The sequence below is a fragment of the Macaca nemestrina genome, chromosome 3 (genome assembly GCF_043159975.1).
Source record: "Macaca nemestrina isolate mMacNem1 chromosome 3, mMacNem.hap1, whole genome shotgun sequence".
NCBI lineage: Eukaryota > Metazoa > Chordata > Mammalia > Primates > Cercopithecidae > Macaca > Macaca nemestrina.
The window spans coordinates 101994593-102021779 of NC_092127.1; the positions used below are offsets into that span (position 1 = coordinate 101994593).

The 27187-nt window shown below is 38.1% G+C and overlaps 1 protein-coding gene and 1 pseudogene across 5 annotated transcripts in view; one reads left to right on the forward strand and one right to left on the reverse strand.

Moving 5' to 3' along the window:
• The window catches only part of LOC105479660 (kelch like family member 8), an 80193-nt gene extending 64700 nt beyond the window's left edge, over nucleotides 1-15493 (forward strand). For all 5 annotated transcript variants that reach the window (XM_071093327.1, XM_011737754.3, XM_011737756.2 and 2 more), the window contains 4 exons: nucleotides 5097-5265; nucleotides 5474-5633; nucleotides 11534-11735; nucleotides 11979-15493. In XM_071093327.1, coding sequence (XP_070949428.1) covers nucleotides 5097-5265; nucleotides 5474-5633; nucleotides 11534-11735; nucleotides 11979-12102 — 655 coding nt within the window. In that variant the 3' untranslated portion in view covers nucleotides 12103-15493. The remainder of the gene's footprint in view (nucleotides 1-5096; nucleotides 5266-5473; nucleotides 5634-11533; nucleotides 11736-11978) is intronic.
• Nucleotides 7704-9377, reverse strand: LOC139362123 (uracil-DNA glycosylase pseudogene; annotated as a pseudogene).
• Nucleotides 15494-27187: the final 11694 nt, after the last annotated feature.

The window sequence follows — 27187 nt, forward strand, 5'->3', positions numbered from 1 at the left end:
ACATATACTCTAGACAAAAACCTAAAAAATGTTAAAATGAGAGTTACTGGTTAAAACCTGCCTTAGGTATTTTAAAAACTCAATCACATGAGCACAACATAACATGGTGGGAAATCAGGTTTTTGTTTCAAATGGAGAAAAGTACCTGAACCATTATGAAACACAGCTCTTAATAAAAGGAAAGGAAAAAAGTGAATATAATATAGTTGCCTACATTAAAAAAAGTGAAGCCTTAGGTTAAGGGAGTTTGTAGTTTTATTGTTCTTGACACTGATCTCTCCGTATCTATAGCTGTGTTGTTGAAGTAGGATATATAACACCAGTAGGGGTATGAGAATAAAAGATTAGAGTCTCTGTACATTTTTAAAAATTTATTTTGGGTGGATGTTTTATAATGAACATAACTTGTTAGTACACTAATGTGTTTATAATTTGAAAATAAGATATATAGAAGGTGCACAAAAATGGATTGTTATAAATGTGAGAATGATAATCTGGAATGCATGTAAGAAAATTAGTAGGTTAGTAATACATCTGAAAACCATGTTGTCTACAAAAAATAGTTGAAGTGTTATGATCTGGAGACAAGAAAACTTACAGGAGTAACTAGATATTGTAAGAGGTGTATGTTGCTTTCATAGGAAGGAATAAATATTTATTTATGATTCAGTATATTAGCAGTGAAGCTAATTCCTTCCAGTGTCTGGAATTGTATTGTCAGAAAGATCACATATATTTTGTACCAAATGGGAGATTAAATTTTATTGTCTATTATTTTTCCTTTTCAACTTTATTGTTCTGTAAATGGCATGAGGATTTCAAAGACTGAGCTTAATAATTTATATGAAACTAGAGAGTAGAATATTTCTGCCTCTGTGTCAGAGTGAAAATATAATGCAAGAAGAGAGAAGAGGGCTATCTCAGTAAATATTGACAATATCGCTAAAGAGTTTCTTTTAATAAAACTGCAGGTGGCCTGGGCACAGTGGCTCAGGCCTGTAATCCCAGCACTTAAGGAGGCCGAGATGGGCAGGTTACCTGAGGTCAGGAGTTTGAGACCAGCCGGGTCAACATGGCAAAACCGTGTCTCTACTAAAAATACAAAATTAGCTGGGCATGGTGGCGAGTGCATGTAATTCCAGCTGTTCGGGAGGCTAAGGCATGAGAATCGCTTGAACCCAGGAGGTAGAGGTTGCAGTGAGCTGAGATTGCGCCATTGCACTCCAGTCCAGATGACAAGAGCAAAACTCTGTCTCAAAACAAAAAACCTGCAGGTGATATATATATATATATGACATATAATGATACATACCTTAATATATATAAATGTATCACCCACGGTTTAATTAAAAGACACAAACCTGAACTAGTAAAACCATACCTCAGACATTGTGGCTTATATGGTTGGCAAATTAGCAACACTCTGTAAGGGTTAAAAATGACTTGTTATCAAAATGAGCAATTAAAAACTAAACCACACATGGGGATATGTTGCCTCTAATTTTCTGTTTTTGAATAATATGACAATATTTTCAACTAGTTTTTGCTTCATGTGTTAAAATATGAAAGATTGAAAAGAAATGTGAAGACATTTTAAGGTTTTTTCCCCCTCGTGAGAAAGAATCCTAGAAAAAAAAAAGCTAGTCTTAAACTGTTATCTCCCACTGTCTACAAATGACATTTTAATACTTTAATAGGGAGTGATTTAATAGGGAGTGATTTATACTATGTGATAACTACAATGTGAGCTAGACAGAGGCAGAGACATTGGCTATGTTTTTTACTGCTGGTAGCAAAAAACAAAGTGGTATCTTGACCACTTGGTATGTCTTGTGGTGGGCATTTACAACTTTTTTGTTGAATAGGTACGTGAATCTTTAGACATACTGTCAGGATGATGGGTTTCAACAGACTCACAGCTTGAACAAACATTGGTGTCCATTTCAGTGGAAAGATGAAATAAAAAAATAAAGATAACCGATATTTCACATGTGAAAATTTATTGAAATGCATACTAAAAAGATGATTTGAGGGTATATAAATTATAAACAAGTAATATGACAAAATAATTGTAGCTCTATTATTTTTCACACAGATTGTAAATGCTCAGGGCATGTTTTAAAAGATTACAGAAATTCAACTGCTGTTTTGCTAGAGAAGTTTCATCCAATCTTTGGCAAAAACCGACATAATAACAGAGATATAAGGATTAAAGAAGTACTTTGGGATTTTTATCTGCCATTTTATAGGATCAGATTTCTCTTTTCAGAGAACTTCTGCATACAAAATGGAGAAGGGATTCGAGGATGACCAGAGTGAAAACAGTCTGACAGACCAAAAAGAGTTATTGTAATTCTTCATCCCTTGATGTAAAGAAATAATGGTGGCTTGGACTATACTGATAGAAATTGAGATAGAGAATAGAGGACATATTTGAAAGATAGTTCAGAGGTGTAGAGTCAAAAAGACTTTATGATAATTAGAAAGAACAATTAGATAGAGGCAAAGATGATTCTTTGGTTTCTGCCTTTAGCAACTGGATAGGTAGTATGATTTCTGAATTAGGAAAGCAACATGGTGAACGGGATAAAATTTTTGCTTGTTTTGTCATGGGGGTGTATTAATTTTCTGTGTCTGTGTAACAAATTGCCACCAATTTAGCAGCTTAAAATAGCACCCATTTATTAGCTCACAGTTCAAAAGTGATACAGATTTTGCTGGGCTTTCTACTTAGGGTCCCACGAGGCCAGAATCAAGAGGTTGGGCTAGGCTTTTATCTGGCGGCACTGGAGAAGAAGCCACTTCCAAGGCCATTTAGGTTATTGATAGAATTGTGGCTATAGGACTGAGTTTCTCATTTTTATTGGCTGTTGGCTACGAGACACTGTCAGATCCTTTCCACATGTCACCCCCCCACACCTTCAAACAAATAGTGGCACACTGCATTCACCTGGTTTTTTGAATTTCTGACTACCAGCTGGAGAAACCTCTCTGCTTTTGAAGGTTTGTTTGATTAGATTAGGCCCACCAAGGTCACCTCCGTTTTGCCATATAATGTAGCATAATCATGAGAGTAACACCAGGGGCTGAAGGTCATGGGGGATGGGGAGTATCTTAAAATTCTGCCGTCACAGGGAGGTGGGCAGTGAGTTTCATTTCAGATTAAAGTTAAGGTTGAAGAACCAGCAAGACAGATTTGAGGTAGAAATTGGGTATATGTCTGAAAATATATATCTGAATTATCACAAATCTGTGGAAAGAATGGGATTGCTTAGGGAGAGAAGGTATAGAGTGACCCTTAGGGAACTTTATAATTTAATGATGGAGTAAAGAAGGCACTGATAAAGGAAGCTGAAAAGCACTAGCCAGATAGGAGTGGACTAAAATGTGTGATGTTATGAAAACGAAGACAGTTTTGAGGAGTAGGAAGTAAGCCCCAATGATGTTGTCTGCTTTTGTTGTTTGAGGGGAGGGACAATTATTAGGCATACTTACTTTATTTCCCTGACCTAACATCCTTACACTCTAGAGAACACATGTACTTGTTCTCACACAGCTGAACATTTTTATAAGCACAGTATGTGGTAAGTCATAGCTTTATACCCAAGAGAAAAGAGGTTGAGGAGACTGAAAGTGAATGATAACATTATCCTTAATAATTCTTTTGTTGGATACTCTCTGGTAAATTTAGAGTTAGAATCTCAGTGAAGCAGCTGCTTTCTCAGTAATAGTAAAAGCTAATACTTCATAGCACTAAATATGGGCCAGACATTGTTCTTAGTGCTTTACTTATATTAATTAACTCATTAATATCAGCTATGTCTCAGATGAGACATAAGGTAGTAGAGGTTTATAAATTATCCAAGCTAGTGACAAAATAATAGTTTGATAGTTCAACTTTTGATTGGTGCAATGTGTTTTTTAAGAAATTTTTAAGAAATTCTGATCACTGTTAAATAAATCAGCTTTTAACATGGGCTAAGTCTCTTACTTTCAAAGAGAAGTAAATACCCTTCAGAAATAAAGGAATGGCCGGGCGCGGTGGCTCACGCCTGTAATCCCAGCACTTTGGGAGGCCGAGGCGGGCGGATCACAAGGTCAGGAGATCGAGACCACGGTGAAACCCCGTCTCTACTAAAAATACAAAAAATTAGCCGGGCGCGGTTGTGGGCGCCTGTAGTCCCAGCTACTCGGGAGGCTGAGGCAGGAGAATGGCGTGAACCCGGGAGGCGGAGCTTGCAGTGAGCTGAGATCCGGCCACTGCACTCCAGCCTGGGCGACAGAGCGAGACTCCGTCTCAAAAAAAAAAAAAAAAGAATTCATGGCCAGGCGCGGTGGCTCACGCCTGTAATCCCAGCACTTTGGGAGGCCGAGGCGGGCGGATCACAAGGTCAGGAGATCGAGACCACGGTGAAACCCCGTCTCTACTAAAAATACAAAAAAAATTAGCCAGGCGCGGTTGTGGGCGCCTGTAGTCCCAGCTACTTGGGAGGCTGAGGCAGGAGAATGGCGTGAACCCGGGAGGCGGAGCTTGCAATGAGCCGAGATCGCGCCACTGCACTCCAGCCTGGGCGACAGAGCGAGACTCCGTCTCAAAAAAAAAAAAAAAAAAAAGAAATAAAGGAATGTGACATACAACCTGTAATATAAAATTTAATATTCTTTTGTGTGGTATAATAAAACCCTGCAACAAAATGAGCTCTGTAATTGCATGGATTTGTGAGATTGGCTTCTGACCTCCACTGCAAAACTTCTCTGTCAACTCATTAACCTCTCAATTATGCAACTGTGTGTGCACTGATTGAGTATTTTGGACTCTTTTATACTATTTTGTTGGGTTATATTTTATTGTTTTGAGTTTAAAGTAGCCTGTGTAGGCTATGCACTGTTCAACTTTAGGGGGCAGTATTCACATAGACAGTTTGGCAATTCTGTAGCCATCTAGTCAAAAGCTTTTATAAATCTAAAGATAATGGAAACAAACTATACTGTTTGAAGGTTAACATGATAAATGATTTGCATTAGCACAATATTTTATATGACTTTTTTCCTGGAAACAAACCCATTTGCTAAAGTATGTTTTATTGTCTTTGCAGGCGAGGAATTGCCTTGGCTTCCTTAGGAGGCCCAATTTATGCAATTGGAGGGTTAGATGACAATACTTGCTTCAATGATGTGGAGAGATATGACATAGAATCTGATCAGTGGAGTACAGTGGCACCAATGAATACTCCCCGTGGAGGAGTTGGCTCTGTTGCTCTAGTAGTAAGTTATATGGCAACTTGCCATTAAGTTACATTGTATCACATTCATAACCAAAATAAGGAAAGGTCCAATATATCATCACCAGTATGAAGATATTATATACCATATTATTTCATGAGATACTGCCTTGTACCTTCTAATTTACCATTAGAACAATATATAAGTAAATTCAAAATCTAATGTGTTTTGTTTGACTCTCTTCGTTTAGAACCATGTTTATGCAGTAGGTGGCAATGATGGAATGGCTTCTTTATCTAGTGTGGAGAGATACGATCCACATCTGGATAAGTGGATAGAAGTTAAAGAAATGGGTCAACGAAGAGCGGGCAATGGAGTTAGCAAGCTTCATGGTTGCTTATACGTAGTTGGTGAGTAAATGGGTATTTCTCTAATATATCAGTATATACAATGACAAGTGTCATATAACAGAGTAACAAAAATTACATTGCATTTAGCCTTAAGTAGAATCAGTGCTGAAATGGGCTTTTGAATTCTTTCTTATAAAACTTTTGTTTATAATTAACAGAGAAGAATGGTACGTGTTCAGTCTGATGCTTTTGAATTCTTTTTTTTTTTTTTCTTTTTTAGAGGGAGACAGTGTCTTTCTGTTGCCCAGGCTGAAGTGCAGTGGCACAATCGTAGCTCACTGCAGCCTTGAAATCCTGGGCTCGTGATCCTCCTGCCACAGCCTCTCAAGTAGCTAGGACTACAGGCCCATGCTATCACACCCAGCCAGTTTTTTTCTATTTTTTGTAGAGATGGGTCCTTGCTGTGTTGCCCAGGCTGGTCATGAACAACTGGCCTTAAGTGATCCTCCTGCCTTGGCCTCCCAGAGTGCTGGGATTACAGGCATGGGCCACCATGCCTAGCTGAATTGTTAAGGTCACATTCATAATTTTTGTTTAAATCTTCATCTTTCATGTTTAAAACATGTACAACCTTATTTTTCTAAGAGTAATAAAGTTATTTAAAGAAGGAGATTACATTTAAATAAGGTATATGTTTTTAAATGGAAGGACACAGATAGAATGTGCTTTGCTACAATAAATTTTAAAAGGTCTAAGATTTGTTTTTCTCAGCCTCATTTCAAGGGAAATTATGTTGAATGCTTCAAGTAAACCAGTAGGTATTTATTTATTTATTTTTGAGATGGAGTTTTGCTCTGTCACCCAGGCTGGAGTGCAGTGGTGTGATCTCAGCTCACTGCAACCTCTGCCTCCCATGTTCAAGCGATTCTCCTGCCTTAGCCTTCTGAGTAGCTGGGATTACAAGTGTGTACCACCACGCCCAGCTGATTTTTGTATTTTTAGTTAAGACAGGGTTTCATCATGTTTGCCAAGCGGATCTCGAACTCCTGACCTCAAGTGATCTGCCTGCCTTGGCCTCCCAAAGTGCCGAGATTACAGGCATGAGCCACCGCACCTGGCCTAGGTATTTCATATAAATAAAGGTCATGTCAATGTTTATATTGCTTTTTTTTTTTTTTTTTTTTTTACTTTAACAAGCTTTTATTACCAAACCCCATGCAGGGTTAATGCTTTAACCCACCTAACAGCAAAAAAAAAAAAAAAAAAAAAATGGCATTGCTAACAAGATCAAGGATAAAGGTACAGACTCAGTAAAGATTGTGTCCTGAAAAAGAAGGAGATATATATATATATATATATTTTCTTTAAACTAAAACTCTCCAGTGTTGCAGAAAAAAATATTATAAAGTGATTTCAGTCCATAAAAAACAGCATGTAGCAAGTTTGTGCTATCTTAAAAACCCCAACTCAGGATAACCCTAGGAGAAAATCACCTCCCCCCATTAAAGAAGATTCTCTTTTCTATTCTTTCTTGTCTAAATTTCACTGCTTATTCCACGAAACGCCCAAAGAATAACAAGACTCAGCTCACATCCCTCGGCCCTTGTCTGTTAAGACCAACACCAAGGGCTCTTCCTTAGGAGTCTTCACCTCTGCTACAATCAGAGAATTGAGCCCTAATTTCAGGGCCAGTTTTCTAGAAACTTGCAAAACCATCATACTTCCTTCAAGGAAGGACCTGAAGGCCCCTTGAAAGATCAAGGGGGCAGTGTACTTGGCACAGACTGGAATGCCTGCCAGGCTGGGAAAAGGGAGCCTTTCTATGCAAAAATACCCCCTAAAACACTTTGTAGTTGAAAGTCTAACCAGGTGAAACCAAGTACCAGCAGGCACCAAACTATGGTTCTACCTAAAAGGTATACATCTTCCCCACTTTAACCATAAAGGTAAGGGGTCGGGGGGTAGCGAGATAAGGAGAGCCAAGTGAGCATTTGACCTCATCTGTCTTCTGAGAAGTCAGCATATTTTAGGCTGAAGCCATGTTGCAGAGACATTTGGCCAAAGGATAGCCTTTGCTATGTGTGGCTACATAAAGCTGCCATTTCTGGGCAACTTGGTTCATGGCTGCTTTATGGAAGCTTTACCGCTTGCGCAGAGTATTTAAGAATTAATAGGAAAATTTTCAGTTTGATTTTGTAAGTGACAAATACTTTAACAACAGCTTCTCAATAACCACCAATGGAGACAGGCTACCCCTCAGCTCAGGATCATAGCTCTTTCTAGTCAGTGGGCTTCTTGCTAGACTTCTGCAGGAGCTCATTGGTCTTAGAAAATTGTCTACATCCAAAGAACCCTCTGTACACGGGGAGGAATGAGCCATCTGCAGCACATGGTGCCGCTTCCTGTGCATGGCACTGTCCTCCTTCTTAGCATAAGAGCCCCAGAGCAGAAAGACAAGGCCATTCCAATTCTGATTTAGCCAGGACACAGCTGCATTGGTAAGTTGCTCCCAGCCTCCTCTTTCCTTATGAAAATTGGCTTGATGGGGCAGAACAGTGAGGACAGCCTGGAGTAGGAGAACACCTTATTTGGCCCACCCAGATAAATCTCCATGACCTGGATGAATAAAACCATCCATATCTATAGATGGCTCTTTATAAATGTTTTCCAAACCTGGCAGAGGTGGAACAGGTCTATGAACACTAAAGCAGCCCATGAACTTGATTCGGTCTCTGATATGGATCCTGTCCTGGGATGACAACCTTCACATCTCTTATGTCACACATCTAGATCCAGGTGAAGACTTAGTGTGGAGGTGGGTAAACAGTGTAATGTTTCCTTTCTTCTGCAGCAAACCAATTACCTTGATAAAAAACGTTTCCCAAACTCTGTTGAGGTGCTGCTTCTAACTCTCACCAAAGCCCATGGACACGTTACATGCCATGAGCCTGAGTAGGGCCGCAGCCTCGTTGCTCTGGATACTGACCAACTGCCCAGTGGCAAAAAGGGCAGCGTCTTGGGCTTGTCCTGTCTGGCTGGGGCCTTCTTGGCGGGACCGGCCCCCGCTTCCTCACTCTCCTCCTGCTGGTCCCCAGGTCATCCATCTCAGGGCTGCAGGCACATTGCTTCCTGGCGGGGCTGCGGGAGCGAATGTGCACCACCTGGGGACTGCAAGACTTGCCCTGGCTGTAGTGTTCAGTAATTGGTCTATATTGCTTTTTGACTTACTGAATTGCAGAGTTGGGAGGAACATTAGATCAGTGCTTTCTCAGATCATAATGTGCATATGAATAATCTGGACATCTTGTTATATTTCAAAGGAGGGGCCTAGTTTCTGTGTTTCAAACAGTTCTCAGGTTATAGTGATGCAGTTTCAGGTTCACACAACATACTTCCAGTAGCAAAGCTTTAAATGATTATGAAATGGGAATAATGCCTATCTTTCAGAATCATTTTAAGAATTAGAGATAATACATGTTAAGCATCTCAAAATGTGTCTGGCACTTTGTAGTTCCCCAGTACATGATTAGCTATATTGTGATTAGTAATACCTTCCTTTATAGAGGAGGAAATGAATTCAGAGAAGTTGTCACTAGCAAAGGTCATATTTGTTCATATATGTTGATGTAAATTGTGTTACTTAACATATTTCTTATAAGAGAATGCTGTGTTTAACATATTTCTTATAAGAAAATGCATATAAATATCTATAAGTAGCAGAAGTAATGCTGAATCTTTCAGTGCTCATGTGTATTAAGGAAGAAGGGAAATAACATAATTTACCTCTACATCTTGCCTGATCATCACAACTGTAAGGTAGTCAAGAGACTCAGAGAGAATGAATAATTTACTCACGGTCACATGCATAAATAAATGGCAAAGCTGGAATTTGAACTTGGGTCTGTGAATCCGAAGTTCTTAGGTTTCATCATTGCTACCTCTCACAGCTCCCTGTCTACCACAGGCATTGACATATGTTATATGTCGACAGGAATAACATTGTTGCTGTTACTTTTTTAATCTTTTGGACCCTTATAATTAGAACAGACATGGTAAAAATAAGAATGATTCAGGTTGAACATTAAAAAAATCTTGGTCATTCAAGTTCTACTTAAAACAGGTACAACTGATCTGAATAAGAAAAATTTGAAGGTGTGGGCATGTCTAACATCCTAATTGCATTTTACTTTTTCTATCCCTGGTTTGAATTCTTCATTATAATATGTTTTTATGCATTATCTGGGGAAATGATAGGGAACTAGTGAAAAAGAAGACTATGGAAAAAGACTATATAAAATATAACTATCAAAAACTTGGTCAGGTGCAGGGATTACCCGGGTAATCCCAGCATTTTGAGAGGTGGAGGCAGGAGGATCATTTGAGGGCAGGTGTTCAAAACCAGACTGGACAACATAGTGAGACCTCATCTCTATTTTAAAAAAATAAAAAAAAAATAGCCAGGAGTGGTGGCATGTGCATATAGTTCCAGCTACTTGGGAGGCTGAGGTGGGAGGATCGCTTGAGCCCAGGAGGTTGACAGTGCAGTGAGCTGTGATTGTGTTACTGCACTCCAGTCTAGGCAACAGAGTGAGACCCTGTCTCAAAACAAAACAAAACAAAAAACAAATTTAAAAAACCCCTTAATCTTCTACATTAGCATGAGCAATAATTAAAACCAAACCCTTTATTATCATGAAAAAATGTTTTATGTAATGGTTGTAATGGCAGTGACACTATACATTTGTCAGAATTCATGGAAAGAATGCAGATAAAATTGGTGAATTTCATTTTAATTGATTTAATAAAATTAAACCCATTAGAGAAGTTGACTTGAATTTTTTTTTGTGACCTTGTTTTGTGGGGTTTTTTTTGTTTTTTTTTGAGATGGAGTCTTGCTGTGTCGCCCAGGCTGGAGTGCAGTGGCGTGATCTCAGCTCACTGAAAGGTCCGCCTCCTGTGGGTTCACACCATTCTCCTGCCTCAGCTTCCCGAGTAGCTGGGACAATAGGTGCCCACCACCACTCCCAGCTCATTTTTTGTATTTTTAGTAGAGACGGGGTTTCATCATTTTATTTAGCCAGGATGGTCTCTGTCTTCTGACCTCGTGATCTGCCCGCCTCGGCCTCCCAAAGTGCTGGGGTTACAGGCGTGAGCCACCGTGCCCAGCCTCTGACTTTGTTTTTAAATAGATTGATCATACTATCAGCACTTTCTATTCTCAATAAATTAGGCTGTCACCAAAGAAAGCCATTATATTCATTTAGACTTGGAGTCTAAAAAGAGACACACTTGTTTTTAAAGGAAGGAGCACTATTGAAATAACTGTGTCTATAACCTCAGGAATAGATTTAAGTACATTGTTAGAATGAGCTATAGAAAGGACTGCTATCTTCTAGAATATGTAGCAGGAAAATGTTGTTTTGGCAAAAATTGGTGAGAATTCAGTCATAGTCCATCTCTGTAATTATGATGGCGATTATAGTATTAAGGGAAACAATTGGAAAACTTTAACTTTTATCTGGATGAATCACATGATTCAGTTTATTCCTTTCTTATACCTTCTTACTGTTTAAGATACAATAGACAGAGAAGGAATCTCAGTACTGTCTTGCTTGTCTCTAGATGGCTAAGGACAAATTTATGAATGTTTGTGTTTTGTTTTGTTTTTTCTTTTTCTCCAAATTATCTGCTTAGATACAGGGACTCCAGTTTTTCCCTACTTAGAAGATCTTTAATCCTAGTGTTGAGGAAAATGTCACTTAATCTTACGTTGAATTATAGACAATGTCTAATAGTAGTTGTTGGTGGTAGACAGGTATTGGATGAATTTTTTTAAAAAATTTTCTCTAAACCATTCTAAAATGATTTTAAAAGATTGGGGTGTAAAGCCCATTGAATTGAAATTTAATAGTTAATTTCTAAGAAATGTAATGCTGTTTTTAAAATATTTCTTTACATAGGTGGTTTTGATGATAATTCTCCTCTGAGTTCAGTTGAGCGGTATGATCCCCGAAGCAACAAGTGGGATTATGTGGCAGCACTTACTACCCCCAGAGGTGGAGTGGGAATTGCAACAGTGATGGGCAAAATCTTTGCAGTTGGTGGTCATAATGGCAATGCATACTTAAATACAGTAGAAGCATTTGATCCAGTGCTGAATAGGTAATTTACATGTTGTCTCTGTGCTTTATAGTATCTTCTGGTATAATAGTAGATTACTCCAGAGTGTTAGAATGTTGCTAGTCGTAGTTAATACTAAGCTTTGGGATATCTTATCTCCCACTGGAAGCTTGCTATCCTTCAAAACCAGTCCCACATAGGGAATTTTTGTCTTTGGTTAGTATTTTGAGTAAAGTAAATTATGCTTTGTTTTAAGATAACATTTTATCTTCTCTGTCTTTTCAGGTGGGAGCTTGTTGGATCTGTGTCTCACTGCAGAGCTGGAGCAGGCGTAGCTGTGTGTTCCTGTTTAACTAGCCAAATTCGAGATGTAGGTCATGGATCCAATAATGTGGTTGACTGTATGTGATTTGAGTTCTGGCCACCAACAATTTAGTCGTATCTGATAGGTACAAAAGAAAACCAAGATTTTGATATGACCACCTTTCAACACTTTTTACTACAACTAGAGTCTTATGTAAACGTTAACTGATGTATTGTGACTAAGTACAACTTTTGGAATGATACCTGAAGAATTATTAGTAATAGAATTAAATTTGATATTTCCTGCTTTTGCAAAAAATGGAGTAGGGAAGGAAGACAGTTGAACTTAAAACCATACCTACCCTGAAAAATGCTTAAAGTAGTGCCAAAAATCTTGAAATCTCTCTCTCTCTCTCTTTTTATTTGGATGAATCAAAATGTAATTTGTTGAGTTTTGCCCTTTCTTTTGCCTAAAGATGTTAACTTCAGGCAGTGGATTTTTCCTAGAGGAGAGATTAGTACCTATTCATTAACACAAGGATACATAAAAGACTTGCCCCTTTTGAAGATCATTTCTACTTGGTGCTGATGCATTTATGTCTTGCTTTTTTTTTTAGGTGGTGATTTTTCAATTTCTTTTATATTTACAGAAGTAGAAAAAATGTTCTGTCTTTTTGAGTGCCACTTGGCTGCATTTTCAGAAGCTTATAGGCTATAAGAAACCTTTAATTTCAGTTTGAATTGCTAGGACACCAAAAGACCTAGCTGGGCTAATGCCATCCAAATGATTTTACAGTTTTATTTTTTCATCTTTTGCAAGAAGTATTTGTTACATAATCAAAAGGTGAACCAGAGGAAATATTGAACAAGGTTTTAGATCTGATGTTAGTCTGGCGCCCAGTTGAGAGACCTTGAGAAAGAATGATGCAGATTACATGACTCTAATGTGGGCAGTCTGAAAATATCTTTAACTCTCTTCTTTGATCATTTGATTTTGGATCCAAGATTTATCAACTCTCTATTTTGCTATTTGCCACTATCCTGGTTTTTCTGACTGTACAGAATCTGCATTTACTTATTATCAGAAATGAATGCATTTTTACAAAAACCCTTTTGTAGACTGTAGTTTATTGATTAGTTCAAGCCCATCATGAGCCAATTAAAAATATTGTTGGTAAAAACAGATTGAAATTACTGTTTTTATCATATTTAAATCCCTCTGGTGTATTTATTGAAATTTAATTTAAAATATTTCTACATATCGATTTGAAGCCAGGATATTGATGGAAACAGCTCTTCAAAGTTTTAACTAGCACTATAAAATGGCCTATTCATTATATGTATTTTTTTAATAAGTATTTAGCAAGAACATGAAAATGTTTTATTTTGTATTTGCAGTGCAATTTGGCACCTCTCTTCTAGGTCTTCCTAAGTTTTTGTTAGTTGTGTCTTTGAATTTATTGTAGTTCACTGCTTGTCAGTTATCTCATTCATAAGGAAGCGGGGGCAGTGAAAAACACTTCCTTGATCCATCCAGCCCTAAAGTTCATTGACTGATAGCTCATGTATCTTATTAAATGGGATTCTGGACTTGTATAGTAGTGTGGAAAGCCACATCACAAAAGCCAGTGCCTATTGAGTATATCAAACCAAAAAAAGAAAAAAAAAAGTTTTAAGAGGGGTCAGGCTGGCAGATAAAATCTCTTATGAAGCAGATTTAAGTACAGTAAGCTATTTTTTTCTACTGTCATCTATAGGCAAGTTCATAAGTCATTGCTGGATCTGAACCAGTGTTCTCTTGTGTCATTACAACCATATTTCAGTCAGTCCAGAGGCAGTTAACCCTGTAGCACTTAGTAGACCGTGACAACTGGCTGGATGTGGAGAATAAGTGTCAAAACCTGGCTTCAATGTCTATTTCTCATGTCTAATGGAGTTCTTAAACAGTGCATGTTTAGCTGTGGTTACTAATATGTTTGTTATATTTATTTTTGGGAAGAGGATCTTGTTATTGTTTCCTGAGATTATTTAAAATGTTTTTGCTTTGACATATTTCTGTCTTTGTTATATGTAAGGAGTTATAAGGGTTATTATATCTTCATTTCTGGTTTTTACTATACAGTAGTTATCTAACATACTAAGTTGGAACCCTACCTACCCATAAAATATGAAATACTCATAAGAGAAGTAAAGTGTACGGGCAATCAGAAGCATAGCCTTGAAGGACCTGACACCAGTATGAAAAGATAAATAGGCCTGGGATTACAGGCATGGTGGCTCACACCTGTAATCCCAGCACTTTGGGAGGCTGAGGTGGGTGGACCACCTGAGGTCAGGAGTTCAAGACCAGCCTGATCAACATGGTGAAACCCTGTCTCTAGTAAAAATACAAAAATTAGCCAGGGGTGGTGGCACATACCTGTAATCCCAGCTACTCGGGAGGCTGAGGCAGGAGAATTGCTTGAACCCAGGAGATGGAGGTTGCAATGAGCCGACGTTGCGCCATTTTACTCCAGCGGGGAAACAACAGTGAAACTCCATCTCAAAAAAAAAAAAAGAAAAAAATAAATATAATCAATATGTGCACAGTTCTCTTTATCAGGCAAAAACACATTTATTGAGACATGAAATGAGAATCAGGCTGAAGGAATCATGCAGCTGAAAGCTGATTATAGTCATAGAAGTGAAGAGATGAAATATTCAAATATTCATTCAAAGAAGATGGCTACTTTATTGTGAGACTTACCACTTTAACCTCATATGTTAACAGCACCTACCAAAAAATGATATGAAATAGAGCTAAAATACTGAAATTGTAAATGGTCAAAAGAAATCATGAAAATTTATGTGTTATTTCTTCAATAAATATTTCTAGGTGCTTTGTGATTCTTTCATTTAGTCGTTAAAGCCATTGCTTTACTATATTGCACTGCCACTTTAAAAACAAGTTACTTGACATTGTTTTTGACGGATTTCACTATATTCTTATGTAATTAATTGATTATTTCTAAAATATTTGAATAAACTTTATACTCCCTCTAAGGAGTATTTTATTCATTCTTTTAATTCCCCAGTGAACTTTGAACTTACAGTGCTGTTGAATGCCTCGGTAAGGACTTGTTGAAATTGCATAAACTGTTATTGTAAATGGTAAACTTGAGAATTTTGTTTGCTTCTTTTTTCTCTATGTCTTAAAGAATGCCTTTAGAATCTAATTCATGTTGTATCAGTTAAGAATGTTTCTGTGGTTTCTCATATCAGATGTATAAAGAAATTATTATTGGGGTGCTGTTGGCTATGTCTCTTTCCCCTTCATGTAAAATTCCAAGTGTCAGTAAAACTTCTCTATAATATTTTCTTAAAACCATTTATAAATTTGTGTTATAATACTCCAGCAAATCAATGTAATAAATGGTCATATATATCACCAGTTATTGATATCAAAAAGTTGAGGTCACATCAGTGCTATTTATTTAATTAAAATATATTGCATATTTCTGTTAGCACAAACTTCTTTGTGTAAGGTCTGTGTAACTGCTTCTCATCATTATTTGATTGCTGTTGTGGGATCCTGTCAAAACTGTGTAATTGTTTATTCTCCATTCCTCAAATACAAAATTCAGTAGGTTGGCTGTATTTTTCTCCTTATATGAAGGATCTTTATGTTTAACTGAAAATTTTAGAAAGCTTTTCGTTTTCCCTTACAAAAATGAAAGGTTGAAGGTAACTGATGTAAGTAGTTTCACTGATCTTAAGTAGTTGTCTCTTCAGTAATTTCAGACTTGTACTATACAGAAATGAGACTACGCATTAGGATGACTGTTGTCCTTCCAAGTAGAAACCTTGCAAAGTTGTAGCTTCTGCAAAGTTATAGCTGTTTTAAAAAAATTAAGGTTGCCATTGCTAAAACTTCTTTTGAAACTCATCTTTGAAAATAGCCTGAAGAGATCATTTGTAAGTCACTCAAAAGAATTAGTCTCATCATAGTCATGTGTTAATTTTGACCAAAATCTTAACTTGATTATTCATCAAACATGATTGAAAATATTTCATGTCTATTTTCATAGATAAAATCTACTTTCAAAGAATTAAGGTTTTTCCTCTACTGGTAAAAATGTTTTCAACACTAAACAGTTTGAATGAAATATTTCTTTTTTTTTTTTTTTTTTTTTTTTGAGACGGAATCTCGCTCTATCGCCCAGGCTGGAGTGCAGTGGCCGGATTTCAGCTCACTGCAAGCTCCGCCTCCCGAGTTCACGCCATTCTTCTGCCTCAGTCTCCCGAGTAGCTGGGACTACAGGCGCCCACCACCTCGCCCGGCTAGTTTTTTGTATTTTTAAGTAGAGACGGGGTTTCACCGTTTTTTAGCCAGGATGGTCTCGATCTCCTGACCTCGTGATCCGCCCATCTCGGCCTCCCAAAGTGCTGGGATTACAGGCTTGAGCCATCGCGCCCGGCTGAATGAAATATTTCTAAAAATCATCCTGAGCAATGGCAAGGTCAGTGAAAGAAGTGTATAGTCTCTTTGAGGGGCAACCTTATTTGAATGCAGAAATTCTGGTGTGTTTTTTGTTGTTTTTAACAAGTCACTCTTCCATTATCTTAGTGGTTTGAGGCTAAGTTCAGTAGAATATAAGGGGTTTCTTAGATATGAGTAATAGTCATGGGGAGTATTAGCTATCATTTAAAAAATATATCGCCTGTACCAGTCACTTAGTAATTCAGTACTTTACAGTTTAAAAATTAGGTTCAAAAGTTAAAAAAAAAAATAGGTTCAAAGACATTAAATAACTAGTCCAAGATCACAACTAAGTTAGTGATTGACTAATATTCTTTGTGATTAAAAAACTCAACTGCCCCACCTATATCAGTTATATACATCTGCATTCACTAGGTAATACAGAATACATACATTAAGAAAAGATAATTTCCTTTTCTTATAGTCTCTTCTTAGTGGTATGAAAGTATTTCTGGTCACTACATTTCTCCTGTCGTCGTCGTCGTCGTTTTTGAGACAGAGTCTCACTCTGTTGCCCAGGCTGGAGTGCAGTGGCGTGATCTCGGCTCATTGCAACCTCCTCCTCCTGGGTTCAAGTGATTCTCCTGCCTCAGCCTCTTTTTTTTTTTTTTTTTTTTTTTTTTTGAGACAGAGTCTCACTCTCCCAGGCTGGAGTGCAATGGTGTGATCTTGGCTCACTGCAACCTCTGCCTCCTGGGTTCAAGTGATTTTCTTGCCTCAGCCTCCTGAGTTGCTGGGATTGCAGCCACCACACCTGGCTAGTTTTTGTATTTTTAGTACAGATGGGGTTTCACCATGTTGGCCAGGCTAGTCTCGAACTCCTAACCTCAAATGATCCACCCACTTTGGCCTCCTAAAGTGCTGGGATTACAGGTATGAGCAGCCGTGCCTGGCCTGGTCACTGCATTTCTATAGGTAGTATTTGATGCATACATAAAAATATATGCAACACGAAGTCTTAATAATAAAATACCTATGAAGCCACCCACTAAAAACTGGAGCCTTTCTGGTGGTATTAACCCTACCTTTGTGTTCCCTCTCAATTCCAATCCCCAGCCTACTCTTTAGCGGTAACCACTACTTTGAATCTATCATTTCTTTTTTTTTTCCCCTTTTGCTTTTATACATATGTCCCATGGCTATATATTGTTTATTTTTGTGAGCTTTATAAAAAATAGTATCCTGGCCGGGCGTGGTGGCTCACGCCTGTAATCCCAGTACTTTGGGAGGCCGAGGTGGGCCAATCACGAGGTCAGGAGTTTGAGACCAGCCTGGCCAACAGAGTGAAACCCCATCTCTACTAAAACTACAAAAATTAGCAAGGCATGGTGGCACGTGCCGGTAGTCCCAGCTACTTGGGAGGCTGAGGCAGGAGAATTGCTTGAATCCAGGAGGCGGAGGTTGTAGTGAGCCGAGATCCTGCCATTGCACTGCAGCCTGGGCAACAGGAGACTCCATCTCAAAAAAAGAAAAAAAAAAGTATTCTCTATGTAGTCTTATGTAACTTGATGTTTTTATGCAACAGGTTTATTTTTACAATTTATTTTGTTAAGTCTAGTTTTCACATTTTTGTTTTTTGCTTTTACAAATAATGCTGAAACGAACACTCATATCCAATTTTTTGGTGCTCATGTCCAAGAGTTTCTTTAACGTATGAACCTAGATTCAGAGTTGGTGGTTTGTAAGGCATGTGCCTGATCAGCTTTTATAACAATTTTACAAGATAATGCCAAGTTGTTTTCCAAACTGGTTGCACCACTTTCCAGTATGGTTTCTTATTTACTTGCTATCATAAGACCCAATTCTTTCCAATCTGGAGGTGTAAAATGGTATTTTATTGTGGCTTTAAATTGCATTTTCCTTATGAATGTGACATCAATATAAAAAATGCATTTTTCTGATTATTAATAAGTTAAAAACATTTTCAGTTTATTAGTCTTTCCTGTTTCTTCTGTGAAATACGTCTTGATGTCTTTTATTTTTCTATTTTTGCTCTTATTTAAGAGTTTTTTATATTTAGGATATTGATATTTTTGTTGTTCTTTTGTTTTGTACATATCTTCATCTAGTTTGTGGCTTTTCACTTTGGGTTTTTTTGTAAACAAAACTTAATATATTCAAATATGAGTCCTTTTTATGTTTTAAGAAATTTGTCCTATCCCAGGGTCATAGTTGTTTATAGTTGCTTCTGAAAATCAAAAAAGTATCTCAGTTTTTAGTCTGCCTGGAGTTGATCTGTGTATGTGTGATACAGATTTAAAATTTTATTTTTTTATTATATAGAAAATCAGTTTTCTCTGCACCATTTATTGACTAATGCATCCTTTCCTCAGAAGCTTTACTTACATGGAAATTTGCCATTGTAGCCAAATGTTTATTTGGGGGACTTCCTGTTCTGTTCTATCGGTCAGTTTGCCTAAGCAAGGGCCAAGTATCACTTTATTTAATTGTTATAACTTGATTATATGTCTTGATAACTGACAAGGGTAGTCTCTTACCTTTGTATTTTTCTTAAGGAATCTTCTTGGCCTTTTGGTTTTGTTTTTTGTTGTTCTGAGACAGGGTCGTGCTCTGTCACCCAGGCTGGAGTGCAGTGGCATGATCATGGCTCACTGCAGCCTCAATTTCCCCAGGCTCAGGTGATCCCCCACCCCCACGACTCCCACCTGCCTCCCCTCCACTCTTCCACCCCACCTTTGTGTTGCTTAGGCTCGTCTTTAACTCCTGGGCTCAAGCAATTCTCTTGCTTCAGCCTCCCAAAGTGCTGGGATTACAGGTATGAGCCACCATGCCTGGCCTGCTTTTTAAATTCAGTATGAGAATCAGTTTGTAAAATGATAAACTGGGATAAAAAGCAAATAGCTCTAGGAAATTTATTTTTCTGTCCTTTTTTTTTTTTTTTTAAATTTTATGACAATGTTTCACTCTGTCACCTAGGCTGGAATGCAGTGGTGCAAACATGGCTCACTGTAAGCCTCGAACTCCTGGGCTCAAGCAATCCTCCCACCTCAGCCTCCCAAGTAGCTGAGACCACAGGTGCACACCATTAGGCCCAACTAATTTTTAAATTTTTTGTAGAGACAGGGCCTCGCCTCGTTGCCCGGCTGGTCTTGAACTCCTGGCCTCAAGCTATCCTCCTGCCTCAGCCTCACAAACTGCTGGGATTACAGGTATTGAGCCACTGTGTCCAGCTTGCTTTCTCTCTGTATCTCTCTCTTTCTCTTTCTTTCAACTAGAATCACATTTAGTGATTAATTAGGGAGTATTGACAGTGCTACAATATTGAATCTTCCTTGGTTTTGCTACTCTAGCAGAGCAAGGAAGTTCCAGTTTGCTGAGCTCTTTAGAAAAATTTATACATATTGATGGATTGCATGTAAAATTTTGTCACATGTATATAATGTATCGTGATCAAGTCAGAGTATTTAGAGTGTTCATCACCCAGCTACATTATTGTTAACTGTAGTCACCCTACTCTGCTGTCAAACATTGGATTTAATTCTATCTAACCATATGTTTGTACTCTTTAACCTACTGTCTTCATCCCCCCACTCCCCTGCCTTCACCCTTCCCAGCCTCTATTATCTTTCCATTCTCTACCTCCATGTGTTCAAATTTTTTAGCTCCCACATATAAGTAAGAACATGTGATATTTGTCTGTTGTGCCTGGCTTATTTCACCCAGCGTAGTGACTCCCAGTTCCATCCATGTTGCTGCAAATGGCATGATTTCATTCTTTTTCTTATGGCTGGATAGTGTTCCATTGTGCATATATGCCACATTTTCTTTATCCATTCATGTACTGGTGAACACTTAGGTTGATTCCATATCTTTGCTATTGTGAATAGTGCTGCAATAAACATGCAAGTGCAGATATCCCTCTGATGTATTGATTTCTTTTCCTTTGGATAGATACCTAGTAATGAGATTGCTTGATCGAATGGTAATTCTGGTTTTAGTTTTTTGAGAAATCTCCATGGTGACTGTACTAGTTTACATTCCCACCAACAATATGTAAGAGTTTCTTTTTCTCTGCATCCTTGCCAATATCTGTTCTTTTTAATCTTAATAGCCATTCTGACTGGGATAAGATATTGTTGTGGTTTTGATTTGTATTTCTCTGATGATTGGTGATGTAGAGCATTTTTTCATATACCTGCTGGCAATTTGTGTGTCTTTTGAGAAATGTCTATTCAGATCATTTGCACATTTTTAAAGTGGATTATTTGTGGGGTTTGTTTGTTTGTTTTTTGTTTTCTGTATTGTCCCGTAAGACCTAAGATTATTTGTTTTGTTTTGTTTTGCCATTGAGTTGAATTCCTTGTGTATTCTGGATATTCATCCCTTGTAAGACGGAGAGATTGCGCATTATTTTCTCCCATTCTGTGTGTTGTCTCCTCATTCAATTGATTGTTTCCTTTGCCGTGCAGAAGCTTTTTAACTTGATGTAATTCCATTTGTCCATTTTTGTTTTTGTTTCTGGTGCTTTTGAGGTCCTACCCAAAAAGTCTTTGATCAAAACAGTGTCCTGAAGTGTTTCCCCAGTGTTTTCTTTTAGTAGTTTCATAGTTTCAAGTCGTACATTTAAGTCTTTACTCCATTTTGATTTGCTTTTTGTATATGGTAAGAGATAGGGGTTTAGTTTCATTCTGCATATGAATATCCAGTTTTCCCAGCACTATTTATTGAAGAGACTGTCCTTTCCTTACTGAATGTTCTTGGCACTTTGTTGAAAATCAGTCAACTGTAAATATGTGTATTTATTTCTGGGTTCTTTTTGTGGTTCCATTGGTCTGTGTGTCTGTTGTTATACCAGTACCTTGCTGTTGGGGTTTCTGTAGTTTTATAGTGTCTTTTGAAGTCAGATAGTATGGATACCTCCAGCATTACTCTTTTTGCTCAGGATTGCTTGGACTATTCAGGGCCTTCTGTACTTTCGTGTGTGTTTTAAGATTTTTTTTTTTCTATTTCTGTGAAGACTGACACTGGTATTTTGATAGGAATTGCACTGAATTTGTAGATTGCTTTTGGAATTATAGTCATTTTCACAATAATAATTTTTCCAATTCAGAAACATGGAATGTCTTTCTATTTATTTATGACCTCTTCAGTTTCTTTCATCAGTGTTTTATAGTTTTCCTATGGACATCTTTCACCTCCTCAGTTAAATTTATTCCTATGTATTTTATTTTTATGGGGAGCTATTGTAAATAGGATTGCTTTCTTGATTTCTTTTTCCACTAGTTCATTGTTGGTGTATAGAAATACTACTGATTTTTGTATATTAATTTTGTGTCCTGCAACTTTACTGAATTCATTTACCAAATCTAAGAGTTTTTTTTACAGAGTCGAGGCTTTTCTAGATGTAAGATTGTATTCTCAGTGGAGAGCAACAATTTGGAAGGTTTTTATTTATTTCTCTTGCCTAATTGCTCTGGCTAGACTTCCTCTGTTTCTTTTGTTTCTATCTTTCTTATTTCTTTGGGCATTTCATACATAGTTATCTTTATATCCTGTAGCCAATAATTCCAATATCTGAAGTCCCTTGAGGGTCTAAATCTGTTTATTGTCTCTATTGAGCTTTTCCTTATGGTATGCCATTCTTCCTGTGTTTGGTGGTTTTTATTTGTAAATATGTATTTAGTAGAACCTGTGAGAATCCAGAGGTTCTTTAACTGGGAATGTGCTCCTTCAGAGAGGTTTTGCATTTGTGTCTCTAGGCTAGGGAACAAAACTGACCTGGGACATTTTAGCTTTCTTCTTGGCTCCTCCTCTTGCTATGGGTCTAGAACTTGGTCTCTCAATCCCAGTGCTGATAATGGCGTTTATCCTCAGGGCAACTTCGGTTTTCCTGTTTAGTTACCACTCCTGCTCAGGTTCCATCTCTTATATCAGCCTTTCAGTGTCCCTGCTTTCTTGAGACCCCAGTAAAGCATTTTTAAAAGTATATTGTTTATAACTGAACTAGGAACTAATAGTAATGGGAGAGCCCTTCAGATGATCTTGTCTTTTATAACCCCACAAACCACTACCATTCTAGAAGCCAAAGAAAAGACATAGTTTTGTCTTGATATTCACTAAATTTTCTCTTGTGTACCACTAGCCTCCTCTGAAATTTATGTGTTGAAGATGTTCCATAGACCAGGGGGCCCCAGCCCCCGGGCCTCAAATCAATACTGGTCCATAGCCTGCTGGGAACGGAGCTGCACAGCAGGAGGTGAGCAGCAGGTCAGTGAGCATTACTGCCTGAGCTCCGCCTCCTGTCAGATCAATGACGGCATTAGATTCTCATAGGGGAGCAAACTTTATTGTGAACAGCGCATGTGAGGGATCTAGGTTGCAATCTCCTTAAGAAAATCTAATGCCTGATGAGCTGAGGTGGAATAGTTTCATCTCAAAACCACCTATCCCCCACCCCTGCCCCGTCCGTGGAAAAATTGTCTTCCGCAAAACTGGTCCCTGGTGCCAAAAAGGTTGGAGACTGCTGCCATAGACCTTAACAGAGCTTTCTCTCTTTTTTGAGACAGGGTCTTGCTTTGCTGCCCAGGTTGGAGTGCAGTGGCATGACCATGACTCCCTGCAGCCTTGACCTCCCACCTCTGTCTACTGAGTAGTACCACAGGCCCGCACCACTATACCTGGCTAATTTTGATATTTTTGTAGAGACAGGTCTCGCTAAGTTGCCCGGGCTGGTATTGAACTGCTGGGTTCAAGCAATCCTCCTGCCTCAGCCTTGCAAAGTGCTGGGATTACAGGCCAGAATGAGCCTTTTGATCCCATATATTATTACACCTGAAGTTTCTTAAGTAAATTTAAACTAGGAGTTTATAAAAGGATAATTCAGGAAATGTAAAATTGCTTGGTATGGATATGCCTGTCACTTCAAGTGTCTCTCTTTGAATATCTCAAGTTATTAGTTATTTCATATAACATCAGACCCTAGCACATTGATGTGTTTTAAATCCCTTCATAAATACGACTCCAGAGTACTGATGGAGAGTCAGAAAATAATTGCTTTCTGCTTGAAACTTTATAAGCTTTCTTTTTAAACAAATATTTCTGTTTAATGTAACAAATGTAATAGGCCTTTGGCCAAAAGTAATAAAATTCTTACCTGACCATAAATTCCCTAAATTTCCCTAGTCCATTTGCAAACAGTGATCTTTTTTCCTGTCTGAAAACCAGAGCTCAGGACCGAATGACATAGTGGCTACTTATATTACTTTCTAATACGCAGTGCTGTTAGTTTTCTTTCTTTCACTTGTTTCATTTCCCAGTACCTATTCTAATACAGCACTAAATCTGTGTGTTTTTTGAGTTAGCTTTATTGCAGTATGATTTATATTAAATTTACCTGCTGTAAGTGTACATGGTGATTCAGTAAACCTGTAGCATTGTGCTAGCCTCATCATAATCCAGATTTGGAACACTTTCATCATCTCCCTGAAATTCTCATGAGCCCGTCTGCAGTCAGTCCCCATTCCTCCCCTCCTTTCTCTTCACCCTAGGTAGCCACTGATCTGCTTTCTGTCTATAAATTTGTCTTTTCTGGGTATTTCATATAAATTGAATCACACACCATATTTAGTCTTTTGCATCTGCCTTCTCTCATTCAGCATAATATTTTTGAGGTTCACTTCATCCATAGTGTAGAATTTTTATAGCTGAATAGTATTCCCTCATATGTATATATCACGTTTTGTTTATTCATTCACCAATAATGGTTTGTTTGGATTGTTTCCAATTTTTGGCTATTTGTGATGCCATGAATGTTCATGAACATATCTTAATTGACCATATGCTTTCATTTATCTTGGGTAGTTTCATATATGTGGAATTGCTGGGTTTTATTGTAACATGATTTTAACTTTTTAAGAAACTGCAAACTGTTATCCGAGTGGCGGTACCATATATTTCCAACAGCAACGTATGAGATTTCCAGTTGCTCCTTGTCTCCTCCAACACTTGATACTGCCTTTTCTGTTGATTATATCCATTCTCCTGGCTGTGAGACATGGTGTCATTGTGGTTAAATGAATATACAGTGCTTTCAAACAGCATCTTTTTCCTAAAGAAAATGGTTGCCCTCTAGTGGCTCATTCTGCACATTACAGTTGGGAAAGGTGCACTAATGAGAAGTCTACAGCTCAGAATTGGCTTGTTAAAATTTACATTCATTTCACAGCATGCCTGGTTTAGCACACTGAACACAATTTGAGTCCAGTTTCAAAATGTTTTACTTCATTACTACTATTAATAATACCCAGAAACTGAGCTAGTTGGTTGTGGCTTTTACGTAATCCTAAGAGGTACATTATAGTCAAAACTAAATTTGTGTGCTTTAGATCTTATCCACTTTATGCACTAAGATCTTTTGGTATAACAAGGGTTTAGACCTGTAGAGTGGCTAACGCCTACAAAGAAGGGGAAAAAAAGGCCAGAGGTGGTTATTGTTTACTCAAACCTATTACATCCTTTCAAATCAGCCAGAGGAATAAATAATTTTTACTAGTGGAATGAATATAAATTCTTTTTAATGAATTGCACACAAATGTAGTGTCTGGTGGCTTGTTGGTATTTTCAGGTAACACCTTGTAAATATGCCGATAGAGAGTTGTGAAAATTTAGGAGACTAGGTCTCAGTTGCCCCCAGGCTCCTAGGGCTCTGCTGAAAAGACAGAACACTCTGCATGTTTTTTTAAAAAAAAAAAAAAAGAAGAAAAGAAGTTAACACTTCGAGCTAAGTAAGGAACCTGGCCAGGGATTTACTTATTTAAGGAATGTGTATTTGGTAAGTAAAAGAAGATGTGGCTTCAGGAAATTAGGGTAATAGAACCAAACATTTAATGATTTAATGTAAGAAGTTTTTGCTTCAAAGCTATCACTCATATAGGTGATGTCATTTATTTTTTAGAAAGTGGAGAAAATGTATATATGTGAAATTTCCCTGAGCTCTTAGGCTTTAGATTTCCAAATTGCCCAACAATGCATTTTATTGTCCTGACATGTCTATGAAATCTTAAGTATACATATGTGTATTTTATGCCTGAACACAGAATAGTAGAGCCTGATGGATGGGACTGCCTATGGTTGACTTACTGCTTTACTCAGTTTGAGGTAAGGGGGAGGAGAGGGCATTTGTGCATGTGACATTGGGTACACAGTGATTCCACTCCTTAGTAAGTATGGTCCACTCCACTTACCAGTTAGAGGTGGATAAGGGAGTATAAAGATTAGGATAAGGGAACATTTAGCCAAGTCTAGGGGTAAGCTTTGGATATGAGGAAGAGGATTAAGATAATTAATTTTTAAACATGTATCAGAACCTATAAAATGTTGGCACCATGAATACTGGGGTTTTTTGTTTGTTTTTTTGAGACGGAGTTTTGCTCTTGTTGCCCAGGCTGGAGTGCAATGGCATGATCTCGGCTCACCGCAACCTCTGCCTCCCAGGTTCAAGTGATTCTCCTGCCTTAGCCTCCCGAGTAGCTGGGACTACAGGTGTGCACCACCACACCCGGCTAATTTTGTGTTTTTAGTAGAGACGGGGTTTCTTCATGTTGGTCAGGCTGGTCTCGAACTCCTGACCTCAGGTGATCTGCCCGCCTCAGCATCCCAAAGTGCTGGGATTATAGGTGTGAGCCACCGTGCCTGGCTGAATACTGGTTTTTAAATAATTAACGTGGAAATTTTAAACTTACTCCTATGGTGCTGCCATCATTGCCCAAAGAAAAAAACTTAGGTAGATATTGAAATTATCTAATAGGGACACATTTTTATCCTCTGTCTTTTGCAATTGTGTTTTGGAGCCAAGTCTGATGAGTTATTCATGTGGATAGGATTGTTTAACTCTTGGTAGAAAAGCAACCATAAAATAAGTAGGATGTACATATGCTTGCACATAGTTCTGAAGGCAGTTTTTGTTGTTGTTGTTTGTTTTGAGATGGGAGTCTTGCTCTGTCGCCCAGGCTGGAGTGCAGTGGCGCAGTCTAGGCTCACTGCAGCCTCCACCTCCCGAGTTCAAGTGATTCTCCTGCCTCAGCCTCCCGAGTAGCTGGTACTACAGGTGCGTGCCAACATACCTGGCTAATTTTTGTATTTTTATTAGAGATGGGGTTTCACCATGTTGGCCAGCCTGGTCTCAAACCTCTGACCTCATGATCCGCCCACCTCGGCCTCCCAAAGTGCTGGGATTACAGGCGTGAGCCGCTATGCTGGGCCCTGAAGGCAGTTTTAAAGAATTTTGTTCTAAATTTGTTTTGAACTGTGGTAATAAATGTGAATAAACCCCCAAGATGATTTAAAGGACAGTGGTCTTTTAAATAAGTTCTGTGTATCTTTTTAGATTTTAATACACCATTTTTAACAGGGAAATATTTGATTACCAGTATCTTTATCTTATATACTTTAGGATATCATATTTCAACTCCTTCCTTTTTTCTTACAGATGAGGTAACTTGTGCAAGGTAACTTGTGCAAGGTAGAGGATGGTTATTCAGGGCCATGTTTTTTATTTCTGTTTCTGGTTGGCTGTTTTGCCTGGACAGCATAAGGCAGGTGAGGGGGCCAATGCATTCAGTCTTCAGGGTCACTAGCTTCAGAATTAAAGTTTTATTCTGCCCCTATACTCTCAAACTTGGAGGACCCTGGCGGAATTTATACTGTTGCCTGT